The sequence below is a fragment of the Nicotiana tabacum genome, chromosome 7, assembly GCF_000715075.1.
Source record: "Nicotiana tabacum cultivar K326 chromosome 7, ASM71507v2, whole genome shotgun sequence".
NCBI lineage: Eukaryota > Viridiplantae > Streptophyta > Magnoliopsida > Solanales > Solanaceae > Nicotiana > Nicotiana tabacum.
Window position 1 is genome coordinate 177,688,958 of NC_134086.1, and position 18,161 is coordinate 177,707,118.

Below are 18,161 nucleotides of genomic sequence, written 5' to 3' on the forward strand. Positions count from 1 at the left end.
GTCCTCGTCGTAGAGATCAAATTACAATCCATAATCCTATTGTGTATTTATATTAGACGGTTAATATTGTAAGTAACATTAATTAATTCAAAAGTCAAAACAACCACACACACACCAAAATAAAAAGAGGTTCTTTGGGGTGGTCTTTGCAAATTTGAAAAGTATAGGGTACGTCCATATCATTTTCCTACTTCTTGTTCATATAGCACAACGGGGTTTTAGCCGGGGTTTTGTAGTTTCTTCAGCCTCAACCTCAAAAAATCCCAATGGAGTCTCCTCCACCCTCCTCCGCCGCCACCGCCGCCGCCACAGTGAGCCGCGCCACCATAGAGAAGGCAGTAGACGCCCTTCTCAAATGGAAAAATTCCAAATCAAAAATCCAAAAACCCCAATTACTCCCACAAGATGACTTCATCTACCTTAACCTCACTCTCAAGAAAATCCCACCAAAACCTCGTACGTTGCTTTCAAAATCCCTTTTCCTCACCCTATTCACGACCCTTTTTCCTCTGAGCTTTGCCTCATCATTGATGACAGACCCAATTCAAAACTCACTTCAGATGATGCAAAAAAGATCATTAAATCCCAAAACATACCTATTACTAAAGTCATCAAAATTTCAAAGCTTAAGTCTAACTACAAGCCCTTTGAAGCGTAAAGAAAACTTTGTGATTCATATGATCTTTTGTTGGTTGACAGAAGGATTGTTCATTTGCTTCCTAAGCTACTTGGTAAGCAATTTTTCAAGAAAAAGAAGCTGCCTTTACCTTTGGATTTGACGCACAAGAATTGGAAAGAGCAAGTGGAAAGAGCTTGTGGGTGTGGGTTGTTTTACTTAAAGACTGGAACTTTTTGTGTAATGAAGGTTGGTAAGGTTTCAATGGAAAGTGCATTAATTGTTGAGAATGTGGAGGAAGCAATAAAGGGTGTTGTTGAAGTGGTGCCTAAGAAATGGGGTGGTGTGAGAAGCTTGCATTTGAGACTTAGTGATTCTTTAGCATTGCCTTTGTATCAAGCGTTGCCCGAGATCAAACTCAAGATTCAGGGGTTTAAGGTGAAAGAAGTTGCTGAGGAGAGTGATGGAAAAGTGATTGGTGGTTTGGTTGAGGTTAAGGAGACTAGTAGCAGGAAAGTCGAGGGGACGGATAAAAAGAACGGGAAGACTAAAGGGAGGATTCATGAAGTTAGGTATATGGACTTTGACACTGGTGTAGTAGATGAATTGGGAAGTGATTGTGATGTCGTTGGTAGTAATGCAGAAGAGGAAAGCAGTGATGAAGACATTGAGGAGAGTGAGGATTATGGAGTTAAGAAAGTAAAAAAGGGGAAAACTGAGAAGGGTAGTATATTTTTTAGTGCGTCGAATGGTGAGAAGAAGGCGAAGAAGCTGAGAAAAGCTGAGCAACAAAACAAAAGTAAGTTGTCTTTGAAAGATGGAAAGAAGAACAAGAGTACTAAGCTTGGGAAAAAGCTGAAAGATGGGTCACTTAAGGCAAAGAGTAAGAGAAGCAAATAAGAGCATAAGAATAATTAGTGTTGTTGAGAGCTTTACTGATAACAGATTCTTTCAATTTTGAAGTATTCAGCAGGCTGTGCCTTAAAGACTTTGTTTTGAAGCAAATCTTGCATCACCTGTTTTTATTTGGATATTATTGATGTTTTTTGTTTTCCTATCTCTCAATTTTGATTTTTTAGGAATTCATAGTTCAGATTTTTGATGTGCTTGTTGTCCTTTTTTGTTTACCCTATTATTCTCTTTGGAAAGCATCACTCTTTGAACAGATTTGCTATCAAAGTTTAATCCTTTTTGCCTCTGAAAGCTGGTTACAACAGCTCCTCATGATCTGAAGTTGCATAAGTTTATTCATTCATGAGAATTGAGATGACCTGATTTGGATTCGACCAACGTGCTATAGATTTCCAGTGAGAATGCTGAATCCTGGATCTTTAATCAGTTTCTCAGTCTCCATGCTCAACCTCAAGGCTTCTGCATCCTGAAATCTCCCAACCGATGCATAAAGATTTGAGAGTAACACAAGCTGACCAGAATCTTTTTGAATCAGCTCATCAAACTTTTTCGCGGCAAATTCTGCTAATCTTAGATCACCATTATGCACGCATCCGTTTAATATAGCCCTCCAAATAGCCTTACCTTCTCCATCCTTGAACTTACTTACATCAGGTAAATACCCTGCCCGGGCAAGCAAATTAGCTACACAGCTATAATGTTCTGCACCAACTCTGATTCTATTTTCTTCTATTATTTGGCTGAAAATCAACAACCCTTCGCTAACCAATCCTGAATGACTACAAGCACTCAAAATGATCAAGTAAGTAGCAATATCAGGTATTCCTCCCGTCTTTTTGAACTCATAGAAAAGGGAGAGAGCAGTTTCTCCGTGGCCATTGATACCATATCCGTTTATAATAGCATTCCATGATACAATATCGCGAAAAGATGCCATTTGCACGAAAACATTGTTTGCAGGTTCAACATCCCCACACTTTGAGTAGGTTGATATGAGACAGTTCTGAATACTTGTATAATTTGTAAGCCCAGCTTTTATAGTATGGCAATGAAGCTGCATGCAGAGTTCCAAATCAACCATTTCACCACCAGCAGCTAGTGCACTCACCAGAACTACCGAATCAGTGATTATGTTTTCTTCAATTCTAACGCGAACGAACATATCTAGTGCCTCTCTCGGCCTTCCATTATGGAGAAGTCCTGAAATGATAGATGTCCATGATACCATACTCTTCATAGTTGATCGATAGAAAACAGTTTTTGAAGAATTCAAGTCCTCACATCTTGCATACATAGTAATCATTGTATTAAGTAGAGGAAGATCTGATCCAAAACCATGAGTTATTACTTGAGCATGGACAGATTTTCCCATCTTCAAGTTCCCTAAAGTTCCACAAGCTGAAATCAGATTCATTAGGACGAGCTTGTCATACTCATTCCCTGAATCTCTCATATGGAAGAAAAGCTTTATAGCGTCCGAAGCATATTCAAGGTGAACCAGTAAACTCATCACTGTTGACCAACTGATAACATCTTTCTCTTCCATTGGATTGAAAATTTCCCAAACAGCAGGTAACTCCATCAAACTTGAGTACAGAAAAAGAAGTGAGTTATTCACCTGTACATGAGATACAAGACCAAATTTTAAAACCATAGCATGAACCGATTCACAAAGACATTTAGATTCCATAGCCACACAGCTCTGTATCAATGCCAATGCTGTCATTGAATCAGGAAATAAACCAGACTTCCGAGACCTATTGCATAACAAGAAAGCCTCTTCATAGAGTTCATTATGTACAAATGCACTGATCATTGCATTCCATGGAACAAGACCTTGACCTTTTAAGTTCTCAAAGATCTTACTACAGTCAATGATATTTCCACATTTTGCATAAACCTCAAGAAGGGAAGTGCCAACAAATGAATAATCTTCCCACCCTAACTTCACTATCAGTCCATGAACTGATTGACCAAGTATTAAGTCCCTCAATTCTGAGACCCCCACAAGAATACCTACAATGGTGAATGAATTTGGCATTAAACCAATATTTCTCATTGAGATGAAGCATTCAACTGATTTTTTGTGTAGCCCATTTTTAGAATAACCATGGACCATGATTGACCAAATAACTACATTCTTCTCAGGCATTTTCTCAAACAGATTATCTGCATGTTTAACTCTTCCCATTTTCATATACTCACTTAGGATTCTTGACGATTCATATAAATCATACTTCCTAGCAGAACAGAAACACTCACTTCTGCATAATGGAATAATCCTTTTAATTACCCGGGAATATTTTTTAACTGAATCAAGAAACATCAGTAAATATTCTTTAGCAAAAAAGAAAAGAAAAGGGTGTTTTAGTCAAACCTCAGTTAACTTAACGTCCTCAAGTGACATTTGCTTTACAGTACAGAACACGGCGGAAAAAATTATTCCTTAATTCTTACCACAAAAAAAGGCTAAGAATCTCCACGGCTTCCACACTGGCTTTACATATAAAGCCACGTCGCATGCCACGTCAACTCGTCTTCAACCTTAGAACCGCCTTTTTTCCATTTTCTTATACCTTAAGTTAAATCTTGCATAAATCTTCGAAACCAATCTCAAATTTTTATAAAGTTCATTCCTTTTTAAGCTAATACTTAGAAATCTTCAAACCCCATCTCAGATTTTCCACAAATTTCATTCCTTTCTGTGTTTCCAAACTGGGAAATCAAGAATCCAAAAAAACTACTATGTCTTCTCAAAATTCAAATCCCCCAAAACTATACCCACAAGTCATTGATTCAAACCCAGAATCAACTTCTCCATTTCTTTCCCAAAAGAATCCCTCAACTTCTTCTAATTCTTCTTTGCACCCCACTATTGACATGAAAGATCTAGCAGAAAATCTATTTCCAGAAACTGAAACCAATCAGCCTGATAATAATTCCAACTTTGTTTCGTTAGAACAAGTGATTGTCAAAATCCCAGGTACAATAATCCATCTGATTGACAAAGAACGTAGTATTGAACTCGCTAGTGGTGAATTCGAAATTGTTCAACTTAAACAAGGTGACAACGTTGTTGCTGTTCTTGCACGTGTCGGTGATCAAATCCAATGGCCTTTAGCCAAAGATGAGGCTGCTGTAAAACTTGATGAATCTCACTATTTCTTCACTCTTAGAACACCTTCTGAAGCAAATGATGAAGATAATTTACTCAACTATGGGTTAACTATAGCATCAAAAGGACAAGAAAGGGTACTAAAGGAGTTGGATTTAGTATTGGAAAAGTACAGTGCTTTTAGAGTGGAGAAAGTGAAGAAGGATAATAAAGGAGTTGAAGAAAAATGGTGGATGTCAGCAAAGGATGTTTCACCAGAAGAAATGGAGAAGAAAAAAGAGGATATGGAGAGGAGTTCTGCTGCTTATTGGACTACTTTGGCTCCGAATGTTGAAGATTATAGTAGTAGTATTGCAAGATTGATTGCAGCCGGGTCGGGTCAATTGGTGAAGGGGATATTGTGGTGTGGTGATGTTACTGTAGATAGGCTGAATTGGGGAAATGATGTGTTGATGAAGAGGATGGGAAAGGGGAGTAACTCTGAGATTAGCCCTGAGGCTATGAGAAGGATGAAAAGGTAGTCTTTTTTGCATTTCTCTGTTGAATTTTACTCTTTAATGAGCATTGATTTGAACCGAACTTGGTTATATTTCATGTCTTCAACAAGTTTAGTAATGAGCATAATAACCTTATTGTTTCGATATAGAAATGAACCTATCATTGGCTTTGGGGGAAATTTATAAATGAACAATTTAAAAATCTTCCAATTTCGTGTTTATCATGTCAAATGGACCATATCGAGGAACAATTAAAAAAAATCACCTTTTATCACAAAAATGTTTCACTAGAAAGTTTTAAGGAGAGGTAATAAATAGGAGTTATGCTACCTTTCTGCCGAATGAATACCAAGAATTTGAACAAAAAGGGGATACTGTTGATAAAAGACCGAGATCAACTGAAATTGACAAGTTCTGTTCAAATGGAGTTGGATGAATAGTGAGGATTGACATAGCTTAGCTCATCTAATTTGGAACTCAGGCATAGTAGTTGTTATAGACTTGTAATGCATTTTACTCTCTTGATCAATTTTTCGTGTTGCTTTGCTAAGTTTGTTCTAGTGACACATTGCAAGAGCTTTCTTGCCTTATTTTTATGCATATTTTGATTTTGTTCCTTTTAGGGTGAAGAAGATGACAAAAATGTCGGAGCAAGTGGCAACTGGCTTACTCTCAGGAGTAGTGAAGGTTTCTGGATTCTTTACAAGTTCCATTGCAAACTCTAAAGCTGGTCAGAAATTCTTTAGCCTTCTTCCTGGAGAGATTGTTCTTGCCTCCTTGGATGGATTCAGTATGTATTTCTATTCGATCTCTCTCTCTTTTTTAATTAGTTAAGCATTTTCTTAAGAAGCACATAAACTGTATTATTTTCTTTCTAGACTCCTGATATTATTGGTTCTGCTACATTATAACAGATAAAGTTTGCGATGCTGTTGAAGTCGCTGGAAAGAATGTGATGTCAACAACCTCAACTGTGACAACTGGGCTTGTTCAACAGAGGTATATTTTGCTTTTGCACTCAACACCATTTCGTATGTTGGTACTTCCCTTATTAACCTAATTGTGAGGCGGAGTTACTCTTTGTTTTGTTGATTTGTATTCCTAAATGTGGAGGTTATGCGCAAACTTGTGTTACAAGAGTATCCTACTCTGTATTTACTTGAGTGATGTTCTAGATCTTCACCCAAGTGCTTTTTTTTTTTAGAAGAGTTTACCTAAATAGCCGTCCACCCATCTGTTTAAACTAAAAATAGTAGTCGGAAGAGTGAGTGAGTGTATGTGCGTATTTTAGAAGAATTTACCTAAATAGCCGTCCACCCAAAAATAGTTGGTGGAAGTGTATGTATATATATAATCAGTCGTATAATCCATGTATACCGCCTAGGAAAAGTAAAACAGTATATCCGACCGGATATTTGTGTAAAGATGCTTTCTTTTTATTATTAAACTACTTGAACTCGAGTCATTTGCTTCCTTAAGCCATGTTCACACTAAAAGAGTTAAATTGGATGATGATAAGATTCACTTTCTAGCAGGGTTCTTTTGTCTCACATAGCAATAAACCTCAAAAGGTATGGTTCTTTCTTGGATCAGTAGATGCTTAATGGTGGAACTTATCTTGTTACAGGCATGGTGACCAGGCTGCAGAGATGACACGTGACGGATTCGGTGCTGCAGGACATGCTATAGGAACTGCTTGGGCTGTGTTTAAGATAAGAAAAGCTCTCAATCCAAAGAGTGCAGTGAAACCTACAACAGTTGCAAAAGCTGCTGCTCAAGCTAATCTTGCTAAGATGAAGAGCAAGCAGAAGTGATATGTCGACATCAATGTTCCATCTCCCATTCTCTTAACTGCTGCTAACTTCCTCAATTTTCTTAAGAGAGTGATACTTGTATTATCTATTACTATATCAGTTTAGAATTTGTCTTTGCATGAGAGATACTTTAAGTGAATTAAGGATGTAATATATATCTGAAGTTTGAATTTGCATGAATGAAGTAGTATCAGTTTTCTGTTGTGTTTTACTCTGTAGGAGCTTTCTTGAAATAAATTTATTCCTCTCAAGAATATGATGTTTTGTCTCCTTGAGCCGAGAGTCTATCGAAAACAGTCTCTCTACCCCTTCGGGGTAGATAAGGTCTGCGTACACACTATCTTTCCGGAACCCACTTGTGAGATTTTACTCGGTCGTTATTCTTGTTGTTGTCAAGAATATGATGTTCTTTTTCAGAAATTCCTATCTTAAGAAGGATATTAGGTTGTGCCATTATTCTAGTCCATTATTATACTCCCATGTCTTTTTCCTTTAACAGCGTATCCTTGATATATTTAGATAGGTGGCATCTCTATGATTAAAAATACCTATACCTGCTACAAAACCATTGGTTTGTCCATCTCCCAATCTTCTTTTGCATGGATAATATATATTTTAAAATGTAAAAATACTGATATTCCTTTAGTTGGAAATAATTGTCTGAGTGAATGTTTTAGTTCTGCCCTATAGGTTAGTGCCGAAAATCCTAATGCTCCTATTAATCCCACAATGTCGTTGAAGATAAGGCATAGGCATGCTACTATAGCAAATATGGATCTTCAAACTATAGGGATATTATAACGCAAAATAACAATGTTTGATGACACCAGAGTCTGCCACAGAAAGGTTCAGTCTTCAAGAGTTTTATGGATTTGTCTTGCCAGGAATGGGAAATTGGAAATCTTGCGGTGACTTTTCTCTTGTATTCTCAAAAAAATTCTGTCACTTTATCCCCTAGGGGCCAGGAGCACAGAACTTGTTGCTGTCGCGGCTATGTTAGAAGTGCGTTTGATTGATTCAATATTCATGAATTTATAAAAGAGTGTCGAGGGTTGGGACAAATTTATGACAACCAACAACAACAATAATAAGTTCAGTCATTTCTCACAAGTGGGGTCTAGAGAGGGTAAAATGTACGTAATCTTACTCCTACCCTAAAAGAGCAAAGAAGTTGTTTCCGATAGATCCTTGGGACAAATTTATGACAAAAATTCTTTCTATGGGATTCTTTTGATGGCGATGAGCTAACTATAGCGCAAAGCCGTGCTTCCACTAAAATGAAAATGAAAATTTGCGCTGCTGAATCCTGATATATTACCATTTTGTTCTTTCTTTATACTTGCATCCGAAATCTATTTTTCCTCAATGTATAGTCAAATTCACGTCTTAGATGTCTAAATAGAAACACAGATGTATACGATATCAATAGCATCTTTAGTTTTACCAGTTGACTGTTGAGTATGTAGAAATTCTTTTTTAATAATGTATGGTAGAGAGAAGTAACCCCAAAAATTTATGTGTGCTTTGGTTTCATGTCAAATGTATGATCATATATATTTGAGAAAATATATTTTTATGTACTTAATTATGTTCCTAACCGTACTAGAATAAATCATAATATCCTGCCTCTTCTCAAATGATGGTGTTAGAAATCAGTTTGAATCAAATCTCTGATTAATGAAGACCTATTTGACTATGAATAATCAATTTATATATCCTTTTCTAAAGCAAGCTAATTTTTTTTTTCAATATAGGGCGGCTTCTTTACCCTTTTTTTTCATTTCCTCTTTTCTTAGTGGGAGTTTGGACATAAGAATTATAAAATTCCAACAAAAAGTAATTTTTTTTTTAAGTGAAAATGACATTTGAAAATTAGAGTTGTGTTTGGACATGAATATAATTTTGGGTTGTTTTTGAAGTTTTGTGAGCGATCTGAGAGAAAATTTTGAAAAAAAACCTTTTGGAGTATTTTTAAATTTTTGAAAAATTTCAAAATTCATTTTTAAGTGAAAACTGAAAATTTTATGAACAAATGCTGATTTCGAAAAAAAATAATTTTTTTTTGAAAAAAAAGAAAAAAAATTCTTATGTCAAATAATATCTGGTGTTTGCTATCCCTACTAATTTACGTTCGATTGGCATAAGATCTATTTTAAAAAAAATTATTTCTGCTTAAGATTTCTCTTATTCTCAAAGTTCGAACTCGATAATAACTTCTTTACCCAAAAGAACTAGAGGTAAAAAAGTAAAAATGATATTCTAATAATATTAAAGTGAACTAAACAAAAAAGAAAAAAACATGGTGGTTGCTACGACGTCGTGCCAAGTTTGACGTCTGATTCAATTAGCTTGTCGCCCAAGAAGTGTGTATTGCTTTTTATCAGTGAGGCAATACCAAATAATTTGAAGGAAAGAGCATTCAGTAGCAACACTCAGAGATCGGAAGAAACTTCAACACACAGAGCCCAAAGTTTCCGATAGCTTTTACTTATAGCCATGGCTAGATATGATAGAGCGATCACGGTGTTCTCGCCGGACGGCCACCTATTCCAAGTGGAATACGCCCTCGAAGCCGTACGCAAAGGTAACGCCGCCGTTGGTGTACGTGGCACTGACACTGTTGTCCTTGGCGTTGAGAAGAAGTCTACTCCCAAGCTTCAGGACTCTAGGTATATTTTTTTTATTTTTTTTTTGCAATTTATTTGGTTTGAAGATCTAAAAATGCAATCTTTAGGTTTACTTATCAAAAAATGTAATTTTAAGGTTTACTCTGTAATTCTGCGAGATTTAGGGTTTAATGATTATCTGGGTTTTGACCTCTTACTTTTATTACTTCTTTTATCATTTTTTATGGGTGTGCACATGTAGTCGTTAAGAGAGTGCCCGTTTGTTGTTAAACTTTTGGTTTCTGGGTAGTGCAACTGGAAGGAGAAAGATTATCATTTTTTAGTTTCTCAATGGAAGGTTCAGTATTTGGAGGTTGCAAGTGGTTTAGCTGACTGTTTTAATTACTGAACTTAATGGTGTGTAATGTAATGTACAGATTGCTGTTGGGAAATGATAGAGTTTATGAATTCAAAGGCGGAACTAGAGTACAAATATGGCCACCGGAACCAGTAACTTTTGCCGAAACCCTGAATATATACTATGAAACCCACAAAATATCTATATGACTGGGAACCTAGTTACTACTGTATATTAACTTGAGGTTTTTTTAGGAACCCATAAACTTCAACTCCTGAATCCACCTCTATTTATGAAGGGCTTGTTGGTTAAAATATACTTGCATTGTTATTGATATCAGCATCCCACAACGTTGGATTGGGGATAGGGAGAGTGGCGAAACAACCCATACAATAGTAGAGAATTAAGGCCCATCGAGGAGAGTAAAGACTTTATTTTGGTCAAATAAGGAGCTGTCACTAAGTGGATTGTCTCAAAGTGACATCTTCCATGAAGTTAATAAAAAGTAGCAGAAAAGGGTGTCTCCTCTCTTGTGGTTGAAAGAGAGGTGTTTGAGCACTTATTTCCATATCTGTTGTATGTATAATTTGCTGAATTATTTACTCTGTTTATTGCTTATTAGGTGATGTGTGCTGTTAAATACATAACACCTAGTTCTCTTTATTTCCTTGGTCTTGTGTTCTCATTGATAGATATTCCTCTTGCATTTAATTTAGTTTTCTGCCTGCTTTGAAATCCTAAGCTAATTAATCTCTTTTTTTCTCTCTCTCTTTTTGCAGGTCAGCAAGAAAGATAGTAAATCTGGATGATCACATTGCATTGGCCTGTGCTGGGCTGAAAGCAGATGCACGAGTTCTTGTAAACAGGGCACGCATTGAATGTCAGAGTCATAGGCTTACTGTTGAGGATCCTGTTACTGTTGAGTACATAACTCGTTACATTGCTGGTCTTCAGCAAAAGTACACTCAAAGTGGTGGTGTAAGGCCATTTGGCCTATCTACCTTGATCATTGGTTTCGACCCATACACCGGTGTGCCCGCGCTGTATCAAACAGATCCATCGGGTACATTCTCAGCTTGGAAAGCCAATGCGACTGGTAGAAACTCCAACTCTCTTCGGGAGTTTTTGGAGAAGAACTACAAAGAAACATCTGGCCAGGAAACTGTGAAACTAGCTATACGTGCTTTGCTTGAAGTAAGTAATCTCTGTCTTTGTTATTTTGAGTATCTCTGAACTTGCGTTTCTTTTCTATCGGCCCTTAATTTTAAATTTTCAGAACATAAGGGATCATTTTAAACTCCTCTCGTCATAGTTCAGTCAATCAACTATGCCTCGATTTCTAAGTCCTGCAAAATTAGTGCTCTAAATGTTGATCTGTTAAGAGGTAAGGAGATTGACTTAAGATTTTAGCCTTCTTTGCCTAGACCAGATATGAAGTCACATTGACTTCACTATGGATTCTTCAGTTCACCATATGATGACTAACTTTTGGCACTGCTACACAGTTCTTTCACTAATGAGCTAGGTTCAAAAACAAATAGATAAAATTTTGAAGGAAGGGTAGTAATGAACAAACATGTGAAATTCGATGGCTGAATGCAGCTTCAACTATAATTGCTAGAAGTTAAAACTTATATCTAGGGAATGAAATGTATTTATGTAGTGTATTTCTGTTTGCTTGTATAACTGGAGGTAGTGTGGAATTTTGCTCGATCTAAACGGTGGATAGGCCAAGGTTTATGTTAGTATGTTGGTAAATATATGCTTTCTGTATACGAATTATGTCCTCAAGACGCTTTTTATTATAGTTGTTCAATACTCTGTCCATTCCGTTTTATGGGACATATTTTGAAACAATCGTAGTTTTGTAAGGTAAATGCGAGTTCTGAATTATATTTGTAAGATTATAGAATTATTACAAGGGTTTACTTCCTGTTCTAAATTAATTTTTACTTCACATTATTTTTAAGCGGTCAAGGCATACTCTATATATACACTTTATCTTAGAAAGAAAAAAGATTATTTAATCTATATATACATATTATCTTAGAAAAAAAAGTTTATTTAAGCAGTTCCTAGTACCTTAACGAAAAGAATAATGCATGCAGTTCCTAGTATGTGCTAGGATTGTTATGGGACAGGAGTTTTGGAAATGTCGGATTTGGGGCCAGTGGCATAGAATATTCAGTTATGTGGGAATTTCTGGCTCGTTACCCGGTAGAAGTACAATTTCAGTTGATTCTTGACATTTACTGAAAGACTGCCTTAAAATAGGCACTTGGTACTATGTAACGCCATAATCCAAGGTGTTTGAATTCTTTTCAAGAGGAAGATTTCGATGACTGAAAACTATTGTAGGTATGGTTCAGATTTCTAGTGACTGCCAAGTTGACTAGCTACCTTATCATGGAGTGGGATCTGGATAGATCTTATGTAATGCATTTGTTTATTTCAGTAGAACCTTTTTCTGTTTCCAAGCGGGGCTCTCTTGTTTGCATCTTTGTTCCTATGGCTAGAGGAAAACCCTGCAAATGTATTCCTAATGACTTTTATGCTGACCAGGTTGGTTCGAAATCACATGGCTGTTATTTCTTTGGCCCTGTGGAAATTGTTTGTTTAAAAGTGATAAGCTCTCTTGCTTTTTTCTTTGATCCTGTCCTGGCATCCTCTAGAAAATGCGTACGTCGCTATTGCTGATAATGTGATGCCTAAGGACTTTGTATGCTGAAAAGGTTGGTCCGAATGTATGCGGAAGTCATTTTTAGATGTTGGAGGTGACTGCCAAGTCGTGTCCCACCTCAACCCAACATACAGCAAAAATAAGCATGAATACAATTTGGCAGTTTCTAAACCTATAAACAAACTCTCTTTTGGATGTAAGGATGCCCGAGGATGTGAAAAGTCATTTAATGCCTACGGACTTTGTATGCTGAAAAGGTTGGTCCGAATGTATGCGGAAGTCATTTTTAGATGTTGGAGGTGACTGCCAAGTCGTGTCCCACCTCAACCCAACATACAGCAAAAATAAGCATGAATACAATTTGGCAGTTTCTAAACCTATAAACAAACTCTCTTTTGGATGTAAGGATGCCCGAGGATGTGAAAAGTCATTTAATGCCTACGGACTTTGTATGCTGAAAAGGTTGGTCCGAATGTATGTGGAAGTCATTTTTAGATGTTGGAGGTGACTGCCAAGTAGTAACCCGCCTCAACCCAACATACAGCAAAAATAAGCATGAATGCAATTTAGTAGTTTCTAAACCTATAGACAAACTCTCTTTTGGATGTAAGGATGCCCGAGGATGTGAAAAGTCATTTAAGATGAAGCATGATGTGTAGTTAGGCCTCAAATAGCTATCTCAAAAACATTAACTTTTCATATATTTGCTGTAAAGTACTTACCTTTAGAAACTTATGAGGAAATAATCTTCATCACCTTAGAGATTGGTGAAAGTTCCATACTTTAGATTTATAATGTGTCTAGAAATTCTGACACATTAATTGTTACCATCCTAGTATTATGTTGTGTTGTGGTCCACCAGAGAATCAACTAGTGGATAGGACCTAGGACTAACAACCAGAAGATCTAAGGTTCAAAACCAGCTATTACACTTAGGGGTCGTTTAGTAGGGTGCATAAGAATAATGCTGAATATGGTGTATTAGTAATGCTGGTATTAGTTATGCTTGCATTAGTTATGCTGGTATAAGTTATGCTGACATATTTCTTATCCATTGTTTGGTTTGATGTATTAAAGTATTGCACAATTTCTAAAAGAATTATTTGCTTACAAAAATGCTCTCAAATCTAGTCCACACTCTAACTTTTTAAAAGAAACATATGTTGAGAAATGTTTTTATATGAAAAAGTTTTAAAAAAATTATTTTATTTGTCTACATATATTGTAAAATAAAATTAAATATTTATTATAAAAAAGGAAATATGCTAAGTATTTTTTTATTTACTAGGGATATAATTTTATTTCTCACTATTTGAATTATTTTGAACTTGCATTAATATACTAACTAGCATGTTTTAATAAAACATAAATTTTGAAGGATAATTTTGTCTTTAACTAAGCTAATGCATGCATTAAAATCCATTGCATTGCTAATACCATTGTTTTGTTTTCTATGCATTAGTTATGCATAGGATAATACCAAATAGGATGTATAACTAATGCCTGCATAACTAATGCATAGGTTCAAAATGTCTACCAAACAATGTATTATTAATACACAAAGCTAATGCATGCATTAATTTATCTAATGCATCCTACCAAACGATCCCTTAGTGTTTATGAGCTTATTTGCTCAACCTTAGTGGGTGGGGTGTCCGGCACTTGTGCTTGTGGGCTGTAGTGTAGCAGGTAGTCAAACGCGAGGTGTGTGCAAACAGGCGCATGTACCACCGTTTTTTTTTAAAGTTATGTTGTGGGTGTGCTGAAGCACTGAAGCAGCTAACGAAATTGGTGAGGACTGGCCAGTTGAATACTACAGACAGGCATACATTTGAAGAATGTCTTCGTATGAATGTCCATAGATGTCAAAAGTTGTGTCTATTGCAATATTTGGGCTTTCTTAAACTGCCTCAAGAGTACCTCATTAAATGCTCATTTGCTGGGAGTAATTACCTCTTCAACTAAGCGGTAACAAGACCTACATTATAGATATATTTATGGTGTTCATATGACTGACATATGCCAAGCTATTTACTTTGCCTTGGACGTGACTCTTTGTGATTCAAGTTGTAGACAAATTACATTTTAGTTTAAGCGAATTAATACATGATAGTTTCCCGTCAACATAAGCCTTGGCAGTTAGAGATATCTGGTACCTGTGCTAGTGGGAGGTAGCAGGTATCTGGTCAAATAGTCAAGGTGTGCGCAAGGTGGCCTGAAATCGCTGTCGTAAAAAAATAAACCATGATTGTTTCCTGTTGACATTTCGGTATTGTACTTTGCTGAGGGACTAGTTGGCTGTATGCATTTGTTTGGACTGTGATGAATCTTAAACTTGTGTTCCCTATGAATCAGGTTGTTGAAAGTGGTGGAAAGAACATAGAAGTTGCTGTAATGACAAAAGAGCATGGGCTTAAGCAACTTGAGGAAGCTGAGATTGATGCCATTGTTGCTGAGATCGAGGCAGAGAAAGCAGCTGCAGAAGCTGCCAAAAAGGCCCCCCAAGAAACCTAGTTCTGCTGAAATTCATATCTGAATGTGTTCCCTGAACTTTTTCAATTTGATCAAAAAGTGTTAAGTGTTCGCTAAATTTTAACTTGTTGCTCTGACTAATATTTTGTGCTTCTAAGACTGATCTTGTAGTCGGGCAAGACATTTGTTAATATTGTTTAATGGGGCAAAAGAAGTCATCGTCTGCTATCTTCATTTATTCTTTTCATGCAAAGAAATAATCTGTTTCTGCCCTTTTTGGGCATTGCTTGATATACTTTAAAGGTTCACCGTGTTAGTTATGTACCCTTTCTGAGCAGAGGGTCTATTGGAAATAGTCTCTCTACCTTCACTAGGTAGGAGTAACGTCTGCGTATACGATACCCTTCCCAGACTTCACTTGTGAGATTATACTGGGTCCGTTGTTGTTGATGTTGTACCGTGTTATTCGGTACTGGCTAGACGTAAGTGAAATATCAGCCAAAAAAATAATTTGTTTGTGCTCTTTCCCAAGGTTTATTGTGGATTAATAGCTGCAACATAGGAGCGGAAAAGGCTTGTTTTCCCGTGCTTTCTGAAGATTTTGATCCACTTCCAGCTTCTCTCTCATTGGGCTTTTTTGGGCCTTGAAAGTCATAAACATTTTGGTCTTATCAATGGAATGATCACTAGAGTTTATGCTGTTATTATGTGGGCTTGCAGAATAGAGGCCCCCTCCTAGTGAGATTTTTACATACTTGCTCCCTTTTTAAAAACTATTCTCATAAATTATAGTAGACTTCGTTTATTTCAAAAACAACACATTTTTTTTTTACCTTTTTAGCACTTTTACGCTGATAACTCCATTAACTAAGGGATCCCGCTATATTAATACATTTTTACTACATTTCATTTTCCCTCATTCTTCCATAATTTCTTTTTTCTCTTCCATAAATAACGCTTACCCAAATATATCAAAGATTCTGAAAGAAGAATATCTCAAAAATAATTCCCTCTGCACAACGAGAATTTTAGTATTTTTTTTTCTTTTTTGAGTTTTAAACTTTTCTCTATACATTTTATTTTATATCAAAATATACCTTTAATATATTTCAAGTATATTATGTTGTGATAATTTACAATGTAAATATTTCATCAATATGTCATATATATTTTTTATATGTATTTATATCACATATATAACTTATATATATACATCATAATACATTATTATATTGATATTATTCAAAGTATATCGCTAGCATATACCTTACATAAAATTTTATCTAAAATATTAACATGCTCCTAATATGTATATACAAGGAAAAAATATGTCACATATACTGTTTTTATACAAATAATTTATACAAATATGCATGTTATATTATTGCAAAATGTAAATGGCATATTAATAATATCTATTTAAATATAAATAAGTGTATAAATAAGTAATAACATATGCATATATACATGATTTTTCCTAAAAAAATACATAATTTATAATATACCACAAATATACATTATATTTTCTTTTCACGAAATATATGTATTTTATTTCATTACAGATATATAATTTTGCTAGGATTCAGTTGAATAAAAAGATCCATGTATAAAAGGAAAAAAATTATTATGGAATGAATCGATGATATATATTTAAATATAAAGACGTATATAAACAATATATGCATATATACATGAATTTTCCTAAAAAATACATGATTTATAATGTATATATACCACAGACATACATTATATTTTTTTTTCATAAAATATATATATATTATTTCATCAGAATATAAAGAGTATAGTTTTGCCACATTACATTATATAAAAAGGTTCATGTATGGAAAGAAAAAAATATATTATGGAATGGATTGGTTTCTAACGAAAACATAAAACATGTTATGGTATGGAGGATGTTAAATACTTGAACTGCCTTTTTAAGCAGCTTGATTCTTGCTGATTTGAATTGAATTAAATATGCTATATGTATAAATATTTTACTGCCATATTTGTTAATCATTAATTAATGCTAATCTTTTGTATTATGTTTTTAATAGTGTGCTATTAATGAAAGTAGCCCATACATAGGCAAAGTATGGATCTGCCAACGGGAGGGAAATAATTTGCCCACTGTATAAACTAATCATAGTTATTACATGCTGCTACCTCAATTTTATTAGTAAATCGTCAAGTAAATAGTTTGACGTAAACACAACTGTCACCGTTTGTATTGGCATTTGAAAAGCTAAAACATGTGTGTGGCATAGGCTATTGACATAATCTTTATTCTTTTTTTTTTTATATCATTTTAATTTTAATTGTCAAGTAAATAGTTTTGACATCATGATCATTTTCTAAATAATTTTCCATTCTTCTTTACTTGACGTGCAATATCCGATGCTATTTCATCCACCTTATCACTGGATTACTAACATAATTCTTTCCTCAACGCCCACGTTATTGGTAAAGAAAAATCCTGTTGAGTTGAGAAGCTACAATTCCAAGTTGAAAGGCTGTTGGAAAAAGAAGTGAAGCAATCGTGAATTTTTCAAAATCTGTAAATTTTATCCCCTTTTAATTGTGGTTAAAGATAAAAATGATAATTGTAGGCATATAAATTTTATTAAAATTAAATCCGTAAAAAAATCGGGACTATATTTTAAAATTCAAGATATATTAATTCATATAAATTTATTGGGCTAATATAATTGGATTAATTATAAGTCCAATATGTATGGATTAAATAAATAAATCTTAATCCATTGGGCTAGCCCATTTAATTGGGCTAAATTGATGAGCCTACTCCATTAAGTCCAAGATGTCATCTTCCTAGAGGCCCAGTTTGGTGTCACGTGTCAAATGACGTGGCGCGCCAAGTCAAACAGAAGAGTCAATAGGATCATGCCACGTGTCAAAATGACAAGGAATGCCAAGTCACACTAAAAAGCCAATGAAATCGCACCACGTGTGCAAGTGACATGTTCTGGCCAATCAAATGCGGCCATGTCACACTGCAATTTGATTGGTCGGAAAGAGTTTGTACTTATCACAATTCTTCCCTTCCACAACTATAAATAGGAATCTTCATAAC

The 18,161-nt window shown here is 35.3% G+C and overlaps 3 protein-coding genes and 1 pseudogene across 3 annotated transcripts; 3 read left to right on the top strand and 1 right to left on the bottom strand.

Moving 5' to 3' along the window:
* Positions 1–122: 122 nt before the first annotated feature.
* Positions 123–1,673, top strand: LOC107800738 (uncharacterized; annotated as a pseudogene).
* A 237-nt stretch (positions 1,674–1,910) lies between these two features.
* Positions 1,911–3,719, bottom strand: LOC107800736 (pentatricopeptide repeat-containing protein At4g13650-like). The gene has a single exon (XM_016623958.1). It carries the CDS (start codon positions 3,717–3,719, stop codon positions 1,911–1,913), a length of 1,809 nt encoding a protein of 602 aa, XP_016479444.1.
* A 226-nt stretch (positions 3,720–3,945) lies between these two features.
* Positions 3,946–7,165, top strand: LOC107800737 (protein EARLY-RESPONSIVE TO DEHYDRATION 7, chloroplastic). The gene is made up of 4 exons (XM_016623959.2): positions 3,946–5,160; positions 5,764–5,930; positions 6,055–6,139; positions 6,768–7,165. Exons 1-4 carry the CDS (start codon positions 4,274–4,276, stop codon positions 6,952–6,954), a joined length of 1,326 nt encoding a protein of 441 aa, XP_016479445.2. The 5' UTR covers positions 3,946–4,273; the 3' UTR covers positions 6,955–7,165.
* A 2,157-nt stretch (positions 7,166–9,322) lies between these two features.
* On the top strand, positions 9,323–15,296 carry LOC107800739 (proteasome subunit alpha type-7). The gene is made up of 3 exons (XM_016623961.2): positions 9,323–9,623; positions 10,698–11,112; positions 14,954–15,296. Exons 1-3 carry the CDS (start codon positions 9,451–9,453, stop codon positions 15,110–15,112), a joined length of 747 nt encoding a protein of 248 aa, XP_016479447.1. The 5' UTR covers positions 9,323–9,450; the 3' UTR covers positions 15,113–15,296.
* The last annotated feature ends 2,865 nt before the right edge of the window (positions 15,297–18,161 follow it).